Consider the following 24,008-nt stretch of genomic DNA (forward strand, 5'->3'; position numbering starts at 1 on the left):
GAATCATGGGTTATGGCCGGTCATGTGACAGCATCCTCAATTTTTGGTGCTTGCTTGAGTTCTTTGCACTGTTTCCTTTCTTTTTTCAGGCTAACAAAAAACACGTTGCTACGTACTATCCTTGTTTGACAGGTTCTAAGTTTTTGTGTCTTTGACCACGTTCAGCATCGGTATGTTTTGTTTTTCTATGGAAAAAGAGGACAAACGAGCGTACGGGTCACCTGGTGTTAAGTGACGTATATGTTTTTAAACTTTTATTATCGCGGAATTTTATTCAATTGCATGAATCGTCAGTCCCGACGTGACCACGATTCATGCAATTGGATCGAAATATCGGTATCAAATCAATAAAAAATATATCGTGAGTACCCGTCATAATAATTACAATGATCACCGCCGCCCACATTATCTTGCAACATTAATGTTATGTTATGCGCTTATTAATTTTTACGGGACTTAAAATCAGTTCTAATGATTAATTCCCAGATTGGTGATCGAGTGGCGATTTGTGCGGCGGGTCCAGGAGCAGATGAACGCGTTCCTGGAGGGTCTGGGGGCGCTGGTGCCGTTGGCGCTTCTGAAGATCTTCGACGAACACGAGCTGGAGCTGCTTCTGTGCGGAATCCAGCGTATCGACGTGCGCGACTGGCGGAGCAACACACTGTACAAGGGGGACTTCCACGCGAACCATCTGGTGGTGCAATGGTTCTGGAGGGTGCGTGAAATACTTACTATTGTTTGATGCTGTTTCTCTGCGTGTTGTATCTCATAAGCCGCAATAGTTATTTCTTTTACGAAAGAAAATGGCAAAAGAACATACATATATATACCTACAGGTCACCTGGTATATGATTGATGACACCAGAGGAATCACAAGAGCGTTCCCGATCTGAAAGTAACGAATATAAACGAATTCGAAAGAGGTCGATTCATAGTGATTAATGTTATTTATGCTTATGTAAATAAATATGACAGTATTCTTGCGTATAAAATGTACACTCTAGTTGTCTTTAACAGTATATATGTTTAGGAAATAAGATCAAAAGGGTTTTTTTATAACAATTGATAAATTATAATACCACCAACTAAGAATTCACAAACAAGCCAACATGTAATTAATTAACTTTTAAGTGGAATACATCATTTTGTTAAGCTTCTAAAATTCGATAAAACTAATATTCAAACAGAAATTGGGCGACCTAACTCGTCAACGGTTGCAGCGGAAATGTGTCGACGCTAGGGAGACGTAGCCTTTTATAGACGTCTTCACCTTGTCCACCTGTCTCTGTCAACACTGTAAAACCGGGCGCCAATCGGCAAATGGACTGTCAGTCTTGGTCTTCTCTCGCCGCGCTTGCGAGGGCGCGGTGGGGGAATGCTGATCGGGACTTCTTGTCCCCTGCAGCAGATTTCACTCGTCGCCCGTGGACACGGGCAGGTCATTGGGGTGGGATTGATTGCTCCTTACTGTCCTCTTCTTCGCTTAAAATGGTGTCATTTGTCGGGGGAGCGGATGTTCCCCTTTGTGGTAATCTTAGGAATTGAGGAAGCGCCTGTTGCCTCAGCTCTGGTGTCAAGTCCGGTGAGTTATCGCCGGTTTGCGCGGACCCGGCGCAAACACGTCACTCTTCATCCGCGTCCCGCACGAGATCGCGGGTGGCGGCGGCCGTCAGGTCGCGCGTGCCAGCGGGCCAGATCTCGCAGGTGATGGAGATCGGACGCGTCCACGTTGACGGCGAGACGACAAATGAAGTCATCCAGGCTCTCGACTCTTAGGTCCCTCTGAATTGTCTGGTTCCTCACGGACCATGGTGCGCCCGTGATGCGACGGAGATTCTTGGTTTGAGCGGTTTGAAGCCTTTTCTGATTAGTTTGGCTCACGAGTGCGAACCGTGCAGGCGCCGCGTACGTGAGTCAGCTGCGTAGGGCTGTCAACCGCCGTTCCACGGTATGTATAGCAAAAGCAGTGACGTCACGAACTTAATCGCAATAAAAAAAATAAAAATTAATCTGATAGATCCTGATCCTGTTATCATTGTAATAAACACTGTAGAAGATATCAAAGGGGCGACACGTTCAAAAACATATTGTAATACACCGGCAGGTGGTGCTGTCGTTCTCCAACGAGATGCGGTCGCGCCTGCTGCAGTTCGTGACCGGCACGTCGCGGGTGCCCATGAACGGGTTCAAGGAGCTGTACGGCTCCAACGGGCCGCAGCTCTTCACCATCGAGAAGTGGGGCTCACCGGACAACTACCCGCGGGCACACACCTGGTGACTATATATAACAATAGCTGGAAGAGGGAATACATTCAATTATCTTACTTCCAATATTGGCTTTATTTTGTGACGTTAAGTTTAACTAAGTTAAGGTCAATCAACCACTAAAAGCAACCAAAAGGGCCAACCCAACGCAAAATCTCAAACCGACTTATATAACACATTGCGGATTTTAAACACAGATGTCACTCTAAGCCAGCTGTATGTGAACACATAACGGATCGTCCAAACCACTACATCCGCTTTGACCAACCAAAAGTTTTGGCAAAACACAATTTCTCTCAAGACTAGTACGTGAGGCTATTGAAATTTCAAAACACCCAAACTTCAGTAGAGAAGACGAGCTAAAATTATCTAACACCTAGGATACAATAATCTCTAACTAAAACCAATACTAAGAAAAAGACACTGTCAGTAAATTTTGACAAAAACCATCTGTCTACAAATACACAAATGCTCACAAATACTATCTTGACACATCTCAAACGCAGCCCCCCAGAAAACGTGCCCTCTAAAGGTCACGAAACGTCGGGTTAACTAAAATAATAATAAAAATGTAACGTTTACGCAAAATCTAATATAAAACACAGTTACAATAATTACACGGGTTTTAATCCTTTAAAACGTATACATATGATTTGAGTTTTCTTTAGTGTTAATTCCGCCAATATTTGTTTTTAAACAATTCGACACGTGTTTCGCCTCTACACGTGGCATCCTCAGGACGTGTTGTCTCGCCAAAATCTGGCACGTGCCAGCCAAATCATTTGTATAATTATGGATTTCCGCAAAGTAACGCCTACTTCAATAAAAATTTCCTTTAAAAAGTATTTTATTTAAACGCAAGTTAGCTCTCACAACAGCCTTTATTCGAGATATTTACAGGTTTATTTAAGTGTAGTTAAAATAACACTGTTTACTGATACAGTCCTGAATAGACAAACATCTCTTCGAACTTTTCCAGTCTTCTCTTTCCTTAGCTACTTTCCACCATGGGCTGCCTGCAGATTTTTTTAATATTCCCTCCGTGATTTCGTTTTTATTAGACAGGATCTAACATGTTCTATTCTCATCATTTGTTCTTGCGAATTGTGCATGTGACGTTACTAATTTTGTTTTTTTTTATGATAAGAGTATTCCGTAGATTATCTGAAAATACAACGGAATAGTGAGGGCCCATGTTTGGCAGCCATACTTTAGTACCGCGAGAACACAAGACGTGTTATATAGTTTGCTTTTGATGGTCATACCCACATACACCAGATGGGTGTGGTGTACCTATAGATGTCCCCGAAAGTATTCCCTGGTACTTAATATTACAATATATGAAATGATATAGCTGTGCCCGCTACCTCGTCAGCCTGGATTTAATCTATCTCGGCCAATGACGTTCTATACATATAGACAATGCACCTCATACAAAGTCGAAATATGGCACATCCCACAAATGACATCATAATAACCTTCGACTGCTATGTATATACATTTCTGCGTTTACTCCAGTTTTTTTAAATATTATTGGTCAAAAGGCAGCAATGTAAACACTATTTCAGTTTCAGCTGCTTATTTTGAATTAAGAACCCGATTTGGATAGTGACATCAATGGAGTTTTAAACCCAGACGAAAAAGAGGGTTACTATAAGTTTAACGTTCGTTAGCCTGTCCCTATTTTTCGATCAAGATCTGTTCAGTCGGAGATTGTATACGTTTTTAATCAAAAATTACACTCATATAATAAAGGGGAAAGTTTGCATGTTTATTTATTGGCTTGTGTGTTCATATTTGTGACTTCTCTACGTTCTAAAGGGATTTAATAAGTTAAGGTTAACTTTAATGAGAGAAACTAATACTCAAATATAATATTTTTGTCTACAAAAATAATTAGTTAAACATGTTATTTAAATGTTAAGTTCCTTGAATTAAATAAAATTTGTCTATTAGACTTAGATATCTTTTCCAGGGTATCTTTTTGGTATATAGTGTAAGCGGATATCAGCATATATTTGTATATCAGCTTTTGTTAAATTTTTAATGTTAAAGGTTAAAACCAAAAAACTCAAATCTCAATCAAGTGGTGAAATATCAATATGCTTATTTGAATTTATTTTAATTTGCTAAGCAAAGAACGTAAGCACATTGCAATTATATTATAGACAGTAAAAAATTCTGCCACAGTTCGCACCCTCCATTGATAATCATATTCGACTACGACAATTACTTGACCATAACGACGTTACGGGTGACTCAAATATGCGGATAGTATAAAAAAGATTCAAACTTGTATCGTTAATGGATCCCATGAGCAGAACCTAACTAAACTATCACCAAACAACCTTTGAAGTATATCCTTTCCAAAAAAAAAGAATTATCGAAGTCGGCTGGCGCGATATTGAGTTATTCATAAATTTTTTGCTCACACACTTATAGCAAATTTGAGACTTTAATGGTTTTCTCATGGTTGCCATTGCCAGATCGGACACACGGAAAGCACCAGATTTCAAATAAAAAAGAATTATCCAAATCGGTTCACCCAGTCGAAAGTTCTGAGAACAAACATAAAAAATACATACCTACCGAAGATCCTCCTTTTTTGAAGTCGGTTATCAAAATAGGTTCACCCAGTCAAAAGGTCTGGGTTAACAAACATAAAAAACATACCGTCGAATTGAGAACCTCCTCCTTTTTTGAACTCGGTTAAAAAGAGCGACTCTGTTATTTTCATTTCTAACTGTGTCCTTTCATCTGTCCCATTCTGACAATGTGGGTCTTGTCTGGGGACTTATCAATAATATTGTACCATATTTAGTGAAAATATATTCGTTTTATTAAATTAATTCCGCTTTTTGCATATCAATCTTATATAAGTAAAAAAACCTTACCGATGATAAGTCACACCACCTTTTTTTTGAGTCGTTAGGCTTGTTGATTGACACACAACTAAGGAGAAAAGTGTGCTTACATTGTCTTTAAGCGCACTTTTGCCGTTCCGTTATCAGTCTGCGAATGATATGTCCATATGTATAGAACGTCATTGATCTCGGCATATAAATACAAGATACAATATAACAACGTTTAAAAAAAACCGACTTCAAAAACTGAAAAGTATCCTAAACCTTTACCTTTAATCTTATATCTTTCAACGAGCAATTATTGTATATATATAAATATAATCTGAATTTCGGAAACGGCTTCAACGATTTTCATAAAATTTACTATTTTTACGATTTTGGGGGCGATAAATCGATATAGCTAAGTTTCAATTTAAAAAAAAATTGTTTTATCCGCTTTTTAATGAGAATTCTCTTTCTTTCTTTCTTTCAAACAGCTACAATAACATTAGAATACAAAGATAAATTTCGCCACTACATAAAAGACTATAATTGCTCAGATGGGACATTGGATGATCCGGAAAGCAGAAGACTCCGGTTCGAATCCAGATGTCCTATTAGTTTTTTTTGTTCAGGTTTTGTACATTCTCAAAATCGTAGATGGCGTGTACGCGCATATTTCTTTTTTCGTCGTATAGTCCTGGAAACACCAAACTTTAATATTTTATATATAATCTATGTCTACCATTTGAGAACTTTTTTTTAATGAAAATAAGGGACAAGACGAGCAGGACGTTCAGCTGGTGGTAATTGATACGCCCTGCCCATTAAAAAACCCCAAAAAATTCTGAGCGGCACTACAATTGCGCTCGTCACCTTGAGACATAAGATGTTAAGTCTCATTTACCCAGTAATTTCACTAGCTACGGCGCCCTTCAGACCGCAACACAGTAATGCTTACACATTACTGCTTCACGGCAGAAATAGGTGCCGTTGTGGTACCCATAATCTAGCCGGCATCCTGTGCAAAAGAGCCTCCCACTGGTATAGTAAAGAACTATATAACCACGATTCATTAAGTCTAATACACCGTCTCACGTTATCTTTTATTTTGTAGTTTCAACCGAATCGACCTCCCCCACTACGAGAGCTACCAACAACTCCGCGAGAAGCTCATCAAGGCGATAGAAGGCTCGCAGGGGTTCGCGGGTGTCGACTGATTCACCGACCCCGTGGCCACTCTAGCATCGTTCGTGATGCGGCGTGTGCTGAGGTGCCGGTGGAACGTTTACTGCAGGAGGCTACTTGGTTATAGGTGATCATCTAATGCTAAGATATTTAACTAAAAAACTATTAGACATTTTATATAAATTAAGGTGCTCACCTATCGCTAAGTGATGCTCTTGCTGGCGCTGATATGTGGGAGTGATCAAGCCTTATTCTAGAATACTATATTATATTTAACTGACGCTTGGATAAGTAGTCGATCTTACAGCGTTATGTAAGCTAAGTTAAATTATGTCAAACATAAGTATTTGACAAACGTATTTGCAATATGTGCGTTTAGTTCTCAAGTTGTCGTAATCATTCAACATTCTAATCATACTTGAGTTGTTAAATATATTCTTAGGGTAAAGCCCCCTGTTTCCGGCCACATGATATCTTGAGTTGACTTATTTTAGTCAATAAAGGACTGTACTTATTATTCTATATGCGGTTGTTACTTCCTATAGTTATCAGACGTTGAGACTTATGACGAAAAACTTATGACTAATTTATCTAATTATACATAAGTATCAAATACAGCAATTATACAAAATTATTATAGTCTACAGTTTACTACCAAATGTTATTAATAGACTGGGGCCAGAAATAGGCAGATTTACCTTAACCACTTGTAATTATACCGTCAATTATGTATTATAATTAGATAGGAATAAATAATTAATAGAAACATGCTTAGATATTACTAATAATAAATTTTCAGTAACATATTATATTGAAAAGCGTTTTTTAATGATGCTTATTAAGACTCTGCTTTCATATCGAAAATATTATAAGTTATGATAATCTTATTATTGAAAGTGATAGAAATATACAATACGAAGCTTGACTTGTGTGGGGTGTGTAAGTAGATTTATTGAATGTTGTATAAACTGTATTTTGAACTGCAATTAATTGGCTTAAAATCCAGGTTTAATTAAGTTCACTGAGATCTACTGGATCTAATTATGTTCAACAAACTTTCTTCCACTTACAACCATACCGTGCAATGCACTCGGTGGGCATTTTTTTTAAAGTATGGATTACAATAATATCTTGCAGTAATTTTTTAAAATTAAATAGCCTGAGGGTGTTCGCCAATTCCATCCCAATCTATAGTATCATTAAGAAAATCATGTTATAATAACATTTACCACACAAACATTATTAACAATTCTTTTAAATGTTTTGTACATTTTCTGGGATCATATTGTAAAAGCATATACATCACGCAATTAAAGACTTACTAACTCCACTTATTCGAGCATATCACAATAGTATCCCGCAAAAAATCTTATCTACATCCAAGTCATAGTCTGCCAACGCTCATATCATTCCTCTGGTGTTGTAAGACAACGGCGGTGGTGATTACTTGCCTAATTTACCTTCCAAATGCCTCCCTATGTCATAAAAAATTAAAGGCAATACTAATTCCTTAATACTTTCATCGAAGTGCCACGGTGATCCCTTCAATTATATGACATATATAGCTCAACTAGCTTGTTAACTTTTTTATATTCTTATCTACACCCATGCTTAAATCGTCTATTAAAGATGCTAAAACAGATGTCTCTAATAACCATTACATCATCCAAACGAGTATTGTAATAAAATTCAGTACAACATTACAACACTCGTTTGGATGATGTGATGGTTACTAGGACTGGCTTTTTTAATGTTTGTAGTAAGCTAACTGTTTCAGAATGTTATATATAGAGGATTCATATTATGGGTGTAGATAAAGTCTTGTATGCAAATTGTGGATAATTAGATACCCCTTATTGTGTAATCAGTTGCATAAATAACTATTACTATAGACTCACGCTAGTTTGTATAGGTCTATAACAGCCACATTCCACTGGCTTTATTTCTTGTTCCATCATATCGTAGAATTGCCGTATCGGGTACAATTCCAATCTCTGTGCAGATGCTGTGAATTTCCTTAAAGTAAATGTAATTCATTAATATATCGATCGAGTCGTAATAATAATTACTAAAATTTCAGATAATATAATTGTTATTTATAAAACTTTAGTATTTTGAGACTTAACTTAATCTTAAAGTTAAATTATTAACACTTTGGTGAGACATTGCAACTTTATTAATTAACACAGCTTTACTCACGTTTTATCGGTGTGTGAGAAGGACCCTGGACCTCCGCATAGTCCAAAACTAGTCGGTACCCACACCGATAAAACGTGAATAAGCCGTGTTAATAAATTTGGTTCTTAAAGTGTTTTTAATTATTGGAACAATTTCGTGATCGTTGCTGGCCTTAAAGCGTAACTAATAGTATTTTTAAAGTACCCATGCCATATCAGTATGTCTAACTGCAGAACTTTTCCACAACTATACCAATAAATATATTTCATCGGTAAGTCTTTTTTATTAAGCTGTTGTTGTTTTATAATAAAACTAGCTGACCCGACAGACGCTGTTTTGTACATAATAAACAAAATACTGTTTTTTATGAATTGTCAATAATATTTCGTAACATCAAGAATTATTTCGTTAAATATGCTCCCTGTTGTTTTAATGAAATTGTTTTACAGCAAAACTGTCAAACCGTGCGTCAATAAATTTTCTCATAGAAAATATGTCCACACAAAACAAATATTGGAAATTAAATATCGGTCGCAAATCGAAAGGATCCTATCTCTCAAGTTGGACGAAAGTGCACTTGAGAGAAATCCCATTAAAGTCTGTTCATTAGTTTATGAGTTCACTGGAAACAAACATCAGGACACTGGATTTATATATATGATATTTTATACCGATCATTCATCACTATCAGATTCTTAATTTATTCGAATTGCCGCTACTTTCACATCACTGGTGTCAAGATCCCCAATATTCGGAGCGTTCCAAGTTTACATAGCATTTATATATGTTTATACATGCGACAGTCGGCCCGCAAGGAATAAGCACTTATAATATTTTTGATTTTTCAATAAATTCCATTAACTATTGAACCCATGTTTTAGACAGTATGAAGGAATACAATAAGATATCATTTCGTTTATTTATTATTATCTGTAGGTTACGCTTATGAATAAATCACTGTATATAAAATATTAATTCTAGCAGTAAATTCAAATTTAGTCCATCAAATGGATGTGCGCCGTTTATTTATTAAACTTACTTAAGTCTAACTAAATCTCTAGCGCTTATTTCGTCCTTGTCAACGAGAATTATATTAAGCTGGGTTTAAGCTGTAAGCCATATTTTTTGTTCAAAGTTATCTAGAATTTAAGGTTCTCATTGCAGTAGTTGTCTGTTTGTTAAATCATGCTTCAGTATCGGCTGTCCTTCTTATAAGACGCAAGACATGAACAACAATATTATATAATAATATTATTAATATTAAACCATATTATGGTTTATCTACACACATGCTTTAAAACTTTTTCTAATACAGTTAGCTTATTGCCAACATTAAAACACCCAATATCCCAATAACCATTGTATCATCCCAACGAGTGTTGTAATGAAATTCAGTACATTACAACACTCGTTTGGATGATGTAATGGCTACTAGTACTGGCTTTTTTAATGTTAGCAGTAAGCTAAGTGTTTCAGAATATTTTATAGAGGATTCATATTATGTGTGTAGATAAAATCTTGTATGCAACTGTTGATAATTAGGTATTAAAACACTCATGTGATATTATTGTCATGATATTCATATATCATGAGATAAACCCACATTCGTGTTTTAATACCCATTATTACACAAGAGTTGCACAAATAACTATTACTTAATGAGACATATTCTAACATATAAGCCTTAATTAATTACTGGTCGTAGTTTCATGCATTTTGAAAGTTTAAAATCGAAGTTTATATAATCTCACGCAGTAAGATATTTAGTTATTGTTAATTTTTTAATTCTTGGATAATATTTGAGATCTTCTATCATCCTAATATATAGCATCTTCATACACGCATAGAAAAATGCGTAATAAACAATTTCTAGGTGTGTCAAGGGCACCTGCAAAATACCGACTGGCACAAAATAATTATTTCGCGGGGTAATCAAATATCATCAACTGAATCCTATGCTTGTTTATAGCTGATAAAAATACACGGAATCGTCATAATTTGCAAAGTTAATAATTGGTGTTTTTTGTTTTTGAATATCTAAAACTATTTATCTGCATTTGTTGAAATAGAATCTTCCTGTTTATTTTAGCTGCACTTGTTTGTAAAAATTAAGCTTAGTTGGACGTGAAAAACGTTCCAAACCACTATCATGTCTAAATTGAGTTAACAACACAAAACTGGTCATGTGGTTAATATTAACGGACTCACCCAAAATGGCAGCCCCACTGTCACTCTTTAAATGAAAAAAAAATGTGCAAAGGAGCCTCCCACAACGGTGCCTACTTCTGGCGTGAAGCAGTAATGTGTAAACATTACTGTGTTACAGCGCCCTTCAGGCCGAAAAACAGAAATATGTGCCGTACCGATACCGCACTACCTAAGAACAATAGCTTTCTTTTTATGGCAACAATTAGATGCCTGTGTGCGTGGCAACTTGACACTTAATGGCATCTTTCAAATTTGGTAACATACGCTTCGTGTTATTTTACATTGATATTAATAAAATACAAAATACTTACTGATGATATGTGATTCCAGTGTCTTTATTATTTCTTGTAGTGTTATTTTTACAAAGTTAGTATATTCAATTAGGAAAGTTTAACAGAACACGTGGCACGTCAACGTCACACATTGTTCGAGACTGGCTCGATTGCGCCCACTTGTGCGTAGTTGCCGCACTTTGCGACTGCGGTATCTAGTTGGATCGCAGCTGAGACCAATCTTTAATCTAAGATTAGGTAATTAATTTTACTTAGCCTATTCAGTTTTGTCGTATTTGTGTTCTTGAAGTCAGCCGATACTCGTGCTAGTCACAGTTTTTGTCTATAAAGACAATGATATCTACACAACACTGCATATTCATTTGGGTGCTTAAAACCATAGACTTAGAATTACTAGCGTATAGACGATCTGACAGCCCGATAATGGGTGACCGGCACTGACCTCTACTATATACCACTGGACTGGCGGCTGTCAAAGTGCTTTTGTGTCTGTTTGATTTTCGCCATTTTGGCGCTGTTGGCCACGTAGCGAGAGTCTGCGGTACTAAAACTATTGAAAACAACCACAGCAAACATTGATAGATGGTAGGAAACTATTTAAAAAAAAAATGTGTACTTTATTACGTTGATTCTTGAAGTATAAATAACACGGAAATCGAACGAAATTAATTCAAAATGCAAAAATACTTCAGAGTATTGTACGTTCCTTTGCAGCCATTTGTACGTCAAAATTAGTTCTGTGGACACTCGCGAGTGGCGCTTCAAATAGGCACAAAAAAATTGCTGTCAAACTTATGGAACACTGGTATTTATACAGGTCAATGGTGACCGGTCTAAAGCGGTTACAGAAACAACAGATTCGCTTTCCTTTTCTATATTGCTGTATCTCGTTAAAGATGTTCTCGCTTGGACTTTGTGTTCGTCTTTACGCTCGTGTTAGTCTATGCTTAAAATTAAAAGGTAGATTAGACGAGATAATTTAATAAATTCTAATATGTAATGCCTTAAAATTTTAATATTATATTATCATGTGGTGAGTTTGGCTGGGGCCACATACAACGAACGAAAGGGAAAGAGTTATGAGTAGCGCGGCGAGTGAAAGAGACGGAAGACCTCTAGATGACTCGTTCGCCGGACAGTGCTTTATACGTGGGGCAGCCTTTCTCGATGTAAATATTATCATTATTAAATTTAATAGTTATGGTGCGAAGTGTGGTGGTTTCTTAATACGCCATATATACTGATGTAGCAATAAATACGCTTGTCTACGATAAGTTTAAAACTAACAATTTGCAAAATTATAAAAACGATATTTATTTAAAAAAAAAGTAGTCTGTGTCCTTGGGAAGCTTCCCCTCCTAAAGGTAATATAAGCCACAGCCTACAACGTACCGGTTCCTTTGATCCTCTAGCTATCGATTAGCTTAATTAATATTTGTATGTGGATGATTGATATGTAGCAACATCACAAACTATATCCCTCGCATTTCTTATCATCACTTTTCTCGATTGCCTTCTCTTTTGCTTCGATATATCGATAATCAATGTGGCACCTCTGAAGAGACTGAAGCACCGCCCAGATTTCGATCGAATCGAAGGCGTTCTCATAGTCCATGAACGCCAAGCGTAGTAGCTGGTTATACTCCTCCGTCTTCTGTATAACCTGCCGCAGTGTACGCATGTGTCCTATGGTGCTAAAACCTTTTCGGAATCCGGCTTGTTCGGGAGGCTTGAAGTCGTCGAACCTGCGCACGAGATGATTCGTGATAACCCTAGAAAACAGCTCATATACATGGCTCAGAAGTGATATAGGTCTAAAGTTCTTCAAAAGCAATATAAAGAAGTATTAGCAAAAATATATTCCGATTGAACCTGAAAATTATTAAACCACAGACCCAAAAAAAAAATTTCTAAAACAAATATTGTAATTGTATCGTCAGACGAAGATCGTTTGCGTGACGTCACGAAACGTCTTCCGTTTGGAAAGGGTACTTTTAATTGGTGGTTTGAGAGTATGACGGCCTGATGTCGTCTCAATGCATTTGCATTATAACCAATGACGTTCTACACATATACATATAGACAAATCACGTCATATAAAAATAAAGCTTAAATATGGAACATGCCACATTCTTTGATGCCCTACCTACATATACATTATTAGCCGTTACCGCCGGCTTGGCTGGGCGAATTTTAAAAGGAAATAAATTAAATTTTATTCATCTTATTACAAATACAAGAAACGAATAAGTAGTCATAAACCATCTAGGATAAATTTCGCATGGAATGGTGGTAGTTTTATGTCGATACGATCAATAGTTTTGGCGTGATTGATCCGCTATCAGACTGCGAACGATATGTTCTTATCTATGTGTAGAACGTCATTATATATAATATATAACACGACAAATTATTTATTTCCTCGTGACGTCACAGTTAGCGGCGCTGAAATTCGTTTATAATATATAGATATTTTATCATATTGCTAACGAAATTATGTGGGATATATTCATGGACAATTTAAAATGTAGGCGCTGTATTTGGTAGCGTTTTATATTAGGACGTGCTAGGAATGACTGACTGTTATATTATATATTGTAATTACTCGGACTAAGAGATTGAAGTACGGACACAAATGAAACCAGTTTTGCTTTATGTTGCGGTATGTTTGACACTTCTGACTAAACGACTGCCGAGTCGCCGACCGCCATATGTTTTAAAGGAAGATATTCAAAAAAATATACACAAATTAAATTTGAAACGAAAGATTATGTACGCGACGTCACTCGAACGGTTGACTCAGTGAAAGAGCGCTCGCACGGAACGCGAGAGGTCGCGGGTTAGTCACACATCGTTCATAAATTTTGTTTTCAAATTTAATTTGTGTTATTAATCACAGAAGTGAGGGTTATCAAATTTTTCAATAAAATATACATAATTATCTTTTACATACATATATTAACTTATTTAAAGATTCCAAGCAATTATCTATCACCATCACGGACGAAGTTCATAAATAAACAATATTATCTGGGGCCTTGAAACATGGACATGAAACTACTTATATCACAGAGCTACTTAAACTGTAGAGAACCTGATGTTTTAATATGTAGTGTTAGTATATTTACAGGTAATAAAATTCTTGTAAACGGCGTGATAATCTACTTCTCTTTGTCTGACTATAGATTATAATTTAAAATTATATAAAATGTTTGAAGTTTACGCTAGACACGTTATTTTATTACGAATATTATAGATTGTGTAAATATTACGGTGATATTGAATTATACATACAAATAAACGTTATCAATAATTGCTTTGTTTTTTATTTATATTTGTCATCGTATTAAAATAAGAAGTATTTTTTATGGAGTAGAGGGGACAGAAGAGATATCATTCATTCAATAGTAAGGCCCGGTTTCCACCAAAGCGGAGACGAGATTAGCCGCAAAGCGGTCAGGTTATTTCCACCAACGCGAAGAGATGTCAACTGATATCTATGAAAGGAAGACGTCCTGCTTTTTTTGAGTTAAAATACGTCGCTAAACTACTAAAGTCAAAGGAAGGAACTTCCTACTAAATTCAAGATCGGTCAGTCAAATAAATGACACTTTCGGGTGTGCTAGACGGAGGGAGAAGGTGCGGGGAAGAGGCCGCGCGACTACAGAGATCTCACGTCTCCGTTCTGCCGCGCCAATTGCTCGCTCGCGGCATAAACTCAAAAAAAAATGAGACATCTCTCTCTCCGCTTGATCCATTGCCACCGAAGCTAAGCAGAGAGGAGATGTGGAAATAACAAAATCTGGTTATTTATCAAAAGGCATCTCCTCTCCTCTCCGCTTGTGTGGAAACCGGGCCTAAGTGTTCATACGAGAGTTGCTGGCTGGCTTAGGGTCAGGTAAGTAGAGGCCGACAACGGCCTGTATGCTTAGCCCAATGCGGAAGCTGATGGATCTACTAGCAAACACTACGGGTAAGTTACGTTAAAGACTAAAGCGCTTGACTGGCATACGTCAAAGTAAAAATAAAATTTCAGCGTAAATAAATAAAGTACACCCACACGAAATAGAGAAGTCTACAATATTCTATTTTATAATACGGTAGTTAACTCTAGATCCTTTGTTTCGTTTATCAACATATTGCTTCTCATTAGCTTTATTTGATGCAAAGTATATTTTTTTAAGCAATTAAGGACAGTGTCAGTCCATTTGCTATTTAAACCAGATAACACAGGTCTGATGACATGAGCTTAATGCTCAAGGACAAAAAATGGAATTGAATGCAGCGGGATTCGAAGTTGAATAGAATACGTCATCCTTTTCGATATTGTAGTTATTTTTATGAAAATAACGAAGGGACAGGGAAATCGACGAGACGAGCAGGACGTTCAGCTGATGGTAATTCCTCTCAGGATTCTTGAAAAACCCCAAAAATTCTGAGCGGCACTACAACTGCGCTCGTCCCCTTGAGACATAAGATGCTAAGTGCTATAATTTCACTAGCCCTTCAGACCGCTTCACAGTAATGCTTACACATGACTACCTGGTTGTGGTACCCATAATCTAGCCGGCATTATGTGCAAAGGAGCACTGGTAACGAACAAATCTTTTTTGGGCACTCTTAATATGGTAAAATAATATCCTTTATTTTATTATCGGGGATTTCAGCTTGTGAGCTGTATTTCAAGGGACTTCTTTTATAGGTGCAGATTATATTTTCGTAGTTTTATTGATTGAAAGTCCGATGGCACCCGTTAAACAAAGCCTAATGCGTTAGATGACAATTTTACCTAGTCTTGCCATAAATACTGAAACAAAGATAAAAAATATTAGGTCCTTACATACGAAATTGGCGTTTTGTATGGGAGGAACAAAAAGTTGAATATTTTTAAATATAGTATATTTAATTAATGAAAGTATGAACCATTGTTTTCTATGCACTTTTGCCATCATAGGTAGTTCATTAATCCCTTTACTAAAAAAACCAGTCGGACGGGAATCAATAAAATCTGTGAAGGCCATTTGGACTGCCCCATCAGAGTTAATTTTTTTCCCTTGCAAGAAGTTTCCAAATTTCGAAAAAAATGGTAATCTGTTGGAGCAAGGTCCGGGGAGTACGGAGGATGTCTTAGGCATTCCAATTGAAGCTCTCCTAATTTGGTAGCCGTCTGTTGTGCAGTGTGTGGTCTAGCGTTATCGTGAAGTAGCAGTGGCGTGGAGCGATTGACCAGTCTAGGTCGTTTAGCCGCTAGCTTTTCCATCATGGTTTGCAATTGCTGACAATAGACATCAGCCGTAATAGTCTGGCCAGATTTCAGAAAACTGCAATGAACAATACCGGCACTAGCCCACCAAACGCCTACAAGTAACTTTTTTGGGGTTAATTTTCGCTTGGGGCAGGATTTGGCTGGCTGGCCAGGATCTAACCATTGCGCTGAGCGCTTCGGACTATCGTAAAGAATCCATTTTTCATCACAGGTAATGATTCGGTTTAAAATACCTTCATTATTGTGCCGGTTCAGTAATGTAACGCAGCAGTCGACGCGCGTTTGCCGGTTTGCTTCAGTCAATTCGTGAGGTACCCACTTTTCAAGCTTTTTAATCTTCCCAATTTGCTTCAAATGAATTAAAACAGTTTTATCACCGCAGCCTGCAGCTAACTTGGACATGGTTTGCGATGGACCCGCTTCCACAATAGCCTTCAATACTTCATTATCAACTTGGGTCTCAGGCCGTCCACGGGGCTTGTTCTGCAGGTCGAAATTTCCAGAACGAAAACGTTGGAACCAAATCGAACTGTGTTTTCTTTTGCAACATGACCGCCATATCACATCATTCACCCTTCGAGTCGTTTCCGCAGCACTAGTGCTACGGCGGAACTCGTACTCGTAAATAATGCGATACTTTAAGTTTTCCATTTTGTAAAATGAGTGACGCAAGCAGAAAAAACAGAAGAAAAAAACAAATGAATGACGGTCGTCGCAAATACATGAGTAAATAGCTGTACAAATTTTAATTTGGAATTCCTTACCAAAGAGGAGAACATCGTGATTCTTTAATACGAAATACGCCAATTTCATATGTAATGACCTAATATTTTCTATTGCAAATAGCAGTCCTTTAAACGTTGAGGCCAGATGTCAATAGAAGCACGCACTCTTTCCATGGGATAATTCTTCACTGCCAATCGTACGGATTGTTTTAGGGACTCCAAATATATTACGGCGTTTAGGGCAAGCCGTACTCTCTAAAACTAACCATAAATCATAATCCAGCGGATTAAGATCGGGACCAGACGACGGCCAGTCTTTAGCTCTGATGAAGTCCAAAACCTTCGTTTCCAAACAAGGCTGCGTAGACCGATTCTAAGACCCGGCGCCGGATCTTGCAGTAAGGACCATTCTTGGTTATTGAACATGGTGTTGTTACATAGGCTGCACTAAAAGTATCGGGAATGGAATATTTCCACTGTTCCTGTCATATTAAAATCTTTTTAATTGAAAACTCCTTGGTTTTAAAAATCGAATACTATTTATTTATTTAAAAAAAGATTCTCGGTCTTGTCAAACATGTATAGTCGTTGAGAAAATGGAATTGACTCGAGAAAATTCTAGAGCGATGATTTATTATGACTTTCGAAGTGGTTTAACACAAAAACAGTGTGTTGGCCGGATGATTTCTGCATTTGGTGATGAAGCCCCATCCAAAACCAGAATTTATCGCTGGTTTGCTGAATTTCAACGTGGACGTGTCAAGCTCAGTGACTATCCTCGTCAAGGTCGTCCAAAAACTGCAGTCACCAAAGAAAACGTTGATGCTGTGCGTAAGCTGATTGAGGAAGATCGACATGTGACATACCGCGAAATTCAATCAACTTTAGACATTGGCATGAGTCAAATACAAATAATCTTGCATGAACAATTAGGTGTAAAAAAGTTGTTTTCCCGATGGATACCGCATTTGCTCTGTGAAGAGCAAAAAGCGGCTCGCGTTACTTGGTGCGTCAGAAATCTCGAAAGATTCCACGCAGGTTCCTCAAATGCTGTATACAATATCGTATTAGGTGACGAATCCTGGATATACGCGTACGAACCCGAAACAAAAAACCAGTCACGAGTTTGGGTGTTCGAAAATGAGTTAAAGCCAACAAAATTGTTCGTTCACGGAGTGTTGCAAAAGAAATGGTGGCCACGTTTGTCTCGTTGCGACTATTCCCCTTGAGGGACAAAGAACGGTTAAAGCAGAATGGTATGCTAGCATTTGTTTGCCACAGGTCGTTTCTGAACTCCGTAAAGAGAACTGCAACCGTCGCATCATCCTCCGTCACGACAATGCGAGTTCTCACACCGCGCACAGTACTAAAGAGTTTTTAGAGCAAGAAAACATAGAATTATTAGACCATCCGCCGTACAGCCCCGCCCTTAGGGCTTATCTAATGATTTCTATACTTTCCCTAAAATAAAGAATAAATTGCGTGGTCAGAGATTTTCATCACCTGAAGAAGCTGTGGACGCCTACAAAACGGCCATTTTGGAGTCCCCGACTTCCGAATGGAATGGTTGCTTCAATGATTGGTTCCATCGTATGGAAAAATGTGTCAAATTTTGCGGAGAATACTTCGAAAAGCAATAATACATTTTTAAATAGTTATGTTGTGTCATTCCTTGATTCCCGAAATCTGCAGTGCCGCCCTCGTAAGAGGCTTCACTACCTTCTCAAAAATCGTATCTTGATTCACTTATGCCGATGTTTTGATACCTTTTTCACAAAGGTATGGCTCAGTCACTCCTTCATAGCTAATACCCCACCAAACCATCACTGAAGGCGGACGGCTTTTAACATTGCAAAATATTGCAATACATTGTGATGTATTGGTGCCAAAATGAGAAAAGTCAATTAACAATCATATGAAAATGACAGATTCCAAATCCAAATGTAATATTTTATTTATTCTTAATTGTAACAGTATTTATGGCCAGACTAACTACAAGCGACTAACTAATAATAGTAATACAAAGCGACTTACTATTGTGAATATTTATCAGTACAATCTTGAAGAAAGCTTTGACGTTAACATTACCATGTTGCAAAATCAGTAAGTATATTGTCTTATGAAGGCCAACCACCATTTTGATAACCTACTGATTTGGCGGTGCATATCTACTTACGTAAGCAATTAACACGAAAACAGGTTACGACTAATTTTAAAAGCTCATTTATTTTACGGAAAGAGAACTGACTTAATGTTCACCACGTAGGTATTATAAGTTGTTAGTCGATATTGAGGTATTTTAGATTTCTTTATTGTAGTTGTAAGCATAATTATTTTGATTTTATTTGTTTGTCATTGGAAATGTTACGAAACGAGCAAGTCGTTCAACTGGTGACAAGTAATATATAAAACTAACGGCCGCTCCCAATATACTATCTACAGATAGAGATAAATTACTACCTTCTACTGTCAGTAATTAGCTGTCAATAATCTGAAGCTGTCCCAATATACCCGATAAGTCATTCTTATCGCCAGTTCACTGTTGCAATTTCCATACAAACTTCTATCCCTGCGCTATACGTCGTCCCATTGACAGACAGCGTGTACAGATAAGATGAGTTACCGTCGATAAGTCTATTGGGACAGAAAAGTCAACGATAGTTACAATTGTTTTATCTCAAGTAGGCCACAACTGGAGATAGTCTGAGTATTGGGAATAGCCGTTAGTAGGTACAAGTACTGACTAAGTACTAAGTAAGACATACGTTCTGCCCCTTTTCTGTCCACTACAGTGCCGGTTAGGATTCTTGATTGACATAAGATGTTAAGTCTCTTTAGCTCAGTAATTTTACTAGAACTAAACCGAAACGCAATAATTGTGAGATTTTTTTTAATTTATTTCATAACTGCAGGTTTTTTTAACACAACGATAGTATCTGTATACATTGTATCCATCAACATAATTCAACATTAATTTTACATCAGAAATGTAAATTATTGTTTCTATTTTTTATTTACTTATGTATTTTTTTACTCAGATGTATATTTATCTATATTTAACTATAGTATATATTCTTATATATGTACCTATATGTGTGTATTTTTTGACACCATCTTTTGACATTTTCTTACCATTTTAATGTATTGCTTTCTCTTTTATTGTTTTAGAGTCTGAGCGTTTGGGGATTAAATAAAATAACTGCTTGACTGTTAGGAATATGTGGAAGATATATGATTTATTAAAAGTTACATGATATATTTACAAAATCCTTAAAACTAGTTACCCAAGTACAATCGTTACTTAAAAATATTTACAAGTTCAGAAAATACACACCAATACTAAAGCTTACTTTTTAACCAATAGTAAAACGTTTCATTCAATAAGAATTGAGAATAATATTATATGTTCTATCTCGCTCTAAAACTAATGCTATCGCAGTTTGTGTAAACTCGCGTCGAACCTCGATCATACGATGTCAATCAGCATTCCGCACCTACGTTGTTGCACATTGATTAAAATTGCATGAATAGCGATCGACGCCCGCGGCCCGCGTCCTGACGCGTCATTCGAGGACGCTTGGCCTTGCTGTGCGGTTGTGTAACGCGGAGCATATGACTGATCACGTAAGTATATCTGCGGTCGTCGAGAGAAAGTTCGATGCTTGAAACTTCACTGAGATGACTACTGGTGATCTGTATGATTCTATGAGTTGATGTACAGCATTATGAAATGGTTCTTATCAGACCTAATATTACGTTATACAAAATAAAATGTTCTCATCAGAGCTAATATTACGTTATATAAAATAAAATGTTCTTGTCAGAACGAATCTTTCGGCATACGCTTATTACAGTTATTATGCACGATTACTATTTCTACGATCTATAATGCTACGTTACAAGTTGGATATTAGACATTTGTATCAATTGATATTATTGGTTGTAGGTACAGCTACATTGTATATGAATGGTTGCCTGGAGGAGATCTCTATATAGTGATAAGGCCGCCATTTGTACCATATGATATTAATATGTATGTCAGTATTGAAGTGATATTTTGTTAATGAGGTTTCAAATAAGTATAATTTAAAAAATATACTCTTTAATGTACCTACCTAGATAAAAGAAGCAAATTCTTTCTTATGAATTTTATTTGCGCCTATAATTGAAATAGCACTCAACTTGAATTTTGTCTATATTATAGAGGAATCCCCATTAAACGCCCCTTAAAATTACTCAAAGGTATTTTGTTATTTAAATGCTTATTTATTAATTATTATTTTTAAATTTATGGAATTTTTATAGTATGATGAATCAGTGTTTAATTTGCGCAAGATAATTCATGCCTAAAAAGTATTTCCATTGTTTTAATGGGCAAACTAACCAACCATATGGTTGGTTAGTTTGTCCAGGCAACACAAAAGGAATCACAGAAGCAGTGAGTCACATAAGAAAGTAGTTGTGCGTTTTTACATAGCTCTCATATCGGGTCCGAGGCGTTTCAGGAGGCCGCGCAAGGAAGCTCATTCCATTCTTTGAAACTTCATGCATACGTTGGCGAGGATGATAGACAGTGCAAGAAATAAAGGAAGGGGTTCTCTAATTTTTACGAAGAATTGTTTTTTTAAATTGATTCCTTAAGAATTATTTTTTATGTTAATCAATCACTACCATAACCTTTGTAACAAATGGCGCTCTGAAAGACAAGAAAGAAGTGTAACAACTGAAGGAATAACTTCAACAAAAGATATGTTCTAATTTTCGTTAAATGATTGAGCGGTTCTCTAATGACTACGGAACATACTCTTATCGACGAAGCTCACCTCCTCTTGAATGGTTTTGTCATTAAGCAACTTTGCAGTTTACAATTCCGCGACATGTTTTCAACAATATTGGGCTGTGTGCTACAGACGTACCTTACACCAGAGCGATATCAAAAAGGAGGGACGGAAAAAAGGAGGAGGTTCTCAATTCGTCGGTATATTTTATTTTATCTTTTTTCTTGTACTTTAGATATGAATAGTGGATTCAGAGATTTAACATTAGCGGTTGAAAATAATAACTCCTGATCGATATTTTTTATGGAAGAGGACGACAAACGAGTGTACAGGTCACCTGATGTTAAGTGATCACCGCCGCCCGCATTCTCCTGAAACAACAAAGGAATCACAGGAGCGTTGCCGGCAGCGTTAGTAAGGTATGAACGCTTTTTAAAAGTACCATGTCATATCGTTCTGGTAAGCTCATCAATTAGTTTGATTTTACGCGGCAAAAAGATCCTTGAAAACCGCCCTGTAGATGAATTTTTTTTAATGAAAATATGGGACGAGATGAGCAGGACGTTCAGCAGATGATAATTGATACGCCCTGCCCACTACAATGTACTAGCTTGTGGTCACGATTGCAAGTGTGTGGATTAGAATTTAAAACATTAATTAATCTGAGTAAATTTATTTGCCGATAAAAAATGTACAAGCTACATTTTGTGTACTAAAACTAATTTGGTCCTTCAGCTCTTTGTTAGTGACTGGGAAACACACATACAAACTAATGAATTGATAATATTTATAGAAATAAAATTTATTTGGTACTATGTAATATATAAATATCATATATGTATGTAATTAGGGTCGTACACTTCCGACCCGGAATATATACTATTCAGACAGGAAGACAGACGAATAAGGTATGATTTGTAATGGACGACAGTAAATATGTAGGTAATATGAAATATTTATAGCAGAAAGAATGATTAATTAAATAGAAATTAAACAAATTAATGACATATTAAATAGAACCATGAACTTATTATTTGTGGCCATTGGAGTCGAGTAGACTAAGCAATAGTTGCCAAGGTCTAGTGCTCTGCGTGAGCAGCTGCGGGTTGCATGTGAGCCAGAGGAACACTGGTCGCAGCATTTCGGGGCTATGACGAGATACACTGAAACACAAAATGAGTCAACTTAACTTTTTAACAGAGGGCCGTGGGGCCCAGAGACGCGGAGAATGTTCAAAATACACTCAGCGGCACAATTAACCGCCCAACTTGATTTTTTACGATTTTGGTTAAAAAAGAATTGTGGACTTACTTGTGAATGTTATTTTATAACGTAGGTATATTGAAGTAAAAAGAAAGATAATATTGTTTTTAATTATTACGTTTATTTATAAAAAAGTCTGAAAAACACTTTGACCGTAAATTAATAAATGTGATGAAATGGCTTAAAAATAAAAAATCTGCTGAATAAATGAATTCTAATAGTGCATGTAATTTCCACCTCTAGCCCTCATGACTTCCATCAAACGGTTTGGCATGCTATCGATGACATCTTTGATCTGTTGTTGTGGAATGTTCTGTCACTCCTCAATCACGGATTGTTTTAATTCATCTATGCTGGTTGGAGCTGGTATGCGGCTTCGAACACGTCTTTTTAAATTGTCCCATAAGTGTTCAATAGGATTTAAATCTGGGCTCCGGGATGGCCATGTTAATTTTCGAATGCCGACGGTATCCAGGTACACGGTAACAACTCTAGCAACGTGGGGGCGAGCGTTGTCCTGCATTAATAAAAAATCTTCGCCAATAAATGGAGCAAATGGCATTTCATGAGGTTCCAACACCTCAGTTACATACCTCTGAGCATTTATTCCACCTCTTTCGAAGATAACCAAGTCGGTGCGTGCTTCGTAAGTAATGCCGCCCCATATCATGATAGAGCCACCTTGGTAACCTACTGTTTCCACAACAGTACATGGTGCAAACCTTTCATTTGGCGACCGTCAGGACCGTGCAAGCATATTCTTGTCTCGTTAGTAAACATAACATTCTTCCATTGTTCCATTCGGCGTGCTCTCGGGAAAAACGAAGTCTTTCTCTCCGGTGGCCTACGAGCAATTGTGGCACTCGAGATGGTCGAAAAGCTCCAAGGGCATTCTCTCCTAGTCTTCTTCTCACTGTTCTTTCACTCACTTGAACATCACGAACCTCACGAAGTTGGTTTCGTGCCTCAACAGCTGTAGTGAACCGATTTCTTAGAACATT

The 24,008-nt window shown here is 37.0% G+C and overlaps 2 protein-coding genes across 4 annotated transcripts in view; one reads left to right on the plus strand and one right to left on the minus strand.

The window, feature by feature from the left end:
• LOC126972055 (E3 ubiquitin-protein ligase Nedd-4) overlaps positions 1-14,290 on the plus strand; it is a 71,359-nt gene extending 57,069 nt beyond the window's left edge. For all 3 annotated transcript variants that reach the window (XM_050818633.1, XM_050818631.1, XM_050818632.1), the window contains 3 exons: positions 487-715; positions 2,105-2,274; positions 6,226-14,290. In XM_050818633.1, coding sequence (XP_050674590.1) covers positions 487-715; positions 2,105-2,274; positions 6,226-6,328 — 502 coding nt within the window. In that variant the 3' untranslated portion in view covers positions 6,329-14,290. The remainder of the gene's footprint in view (positions 1-486; positions 716-2,104; positions 2,275-6,225) is intronic.
• Positions 1-24,008, minus strand: part of LOC126972073 (O-acyltransferase like protein-like) — a 283,177-nt gene that overhangs the window by 182,041 nt on the left and 77,128 nt on the right. The window lies entirely within an intron of this gene.

Source organism: Leptidea sinapis, chromosome 25 (assembly GCF_905404315.1).
Source record: "Leptidea sinapis chromosome 25, ilLepSina1.1, whole genome shotgun sequence".
Lineage (NCBI taxonomy): Eukaryota > Metazoa > Arthropoda > Insecta > Lepidoptera > Pieridae > Leptidea > Leptidea sinapis.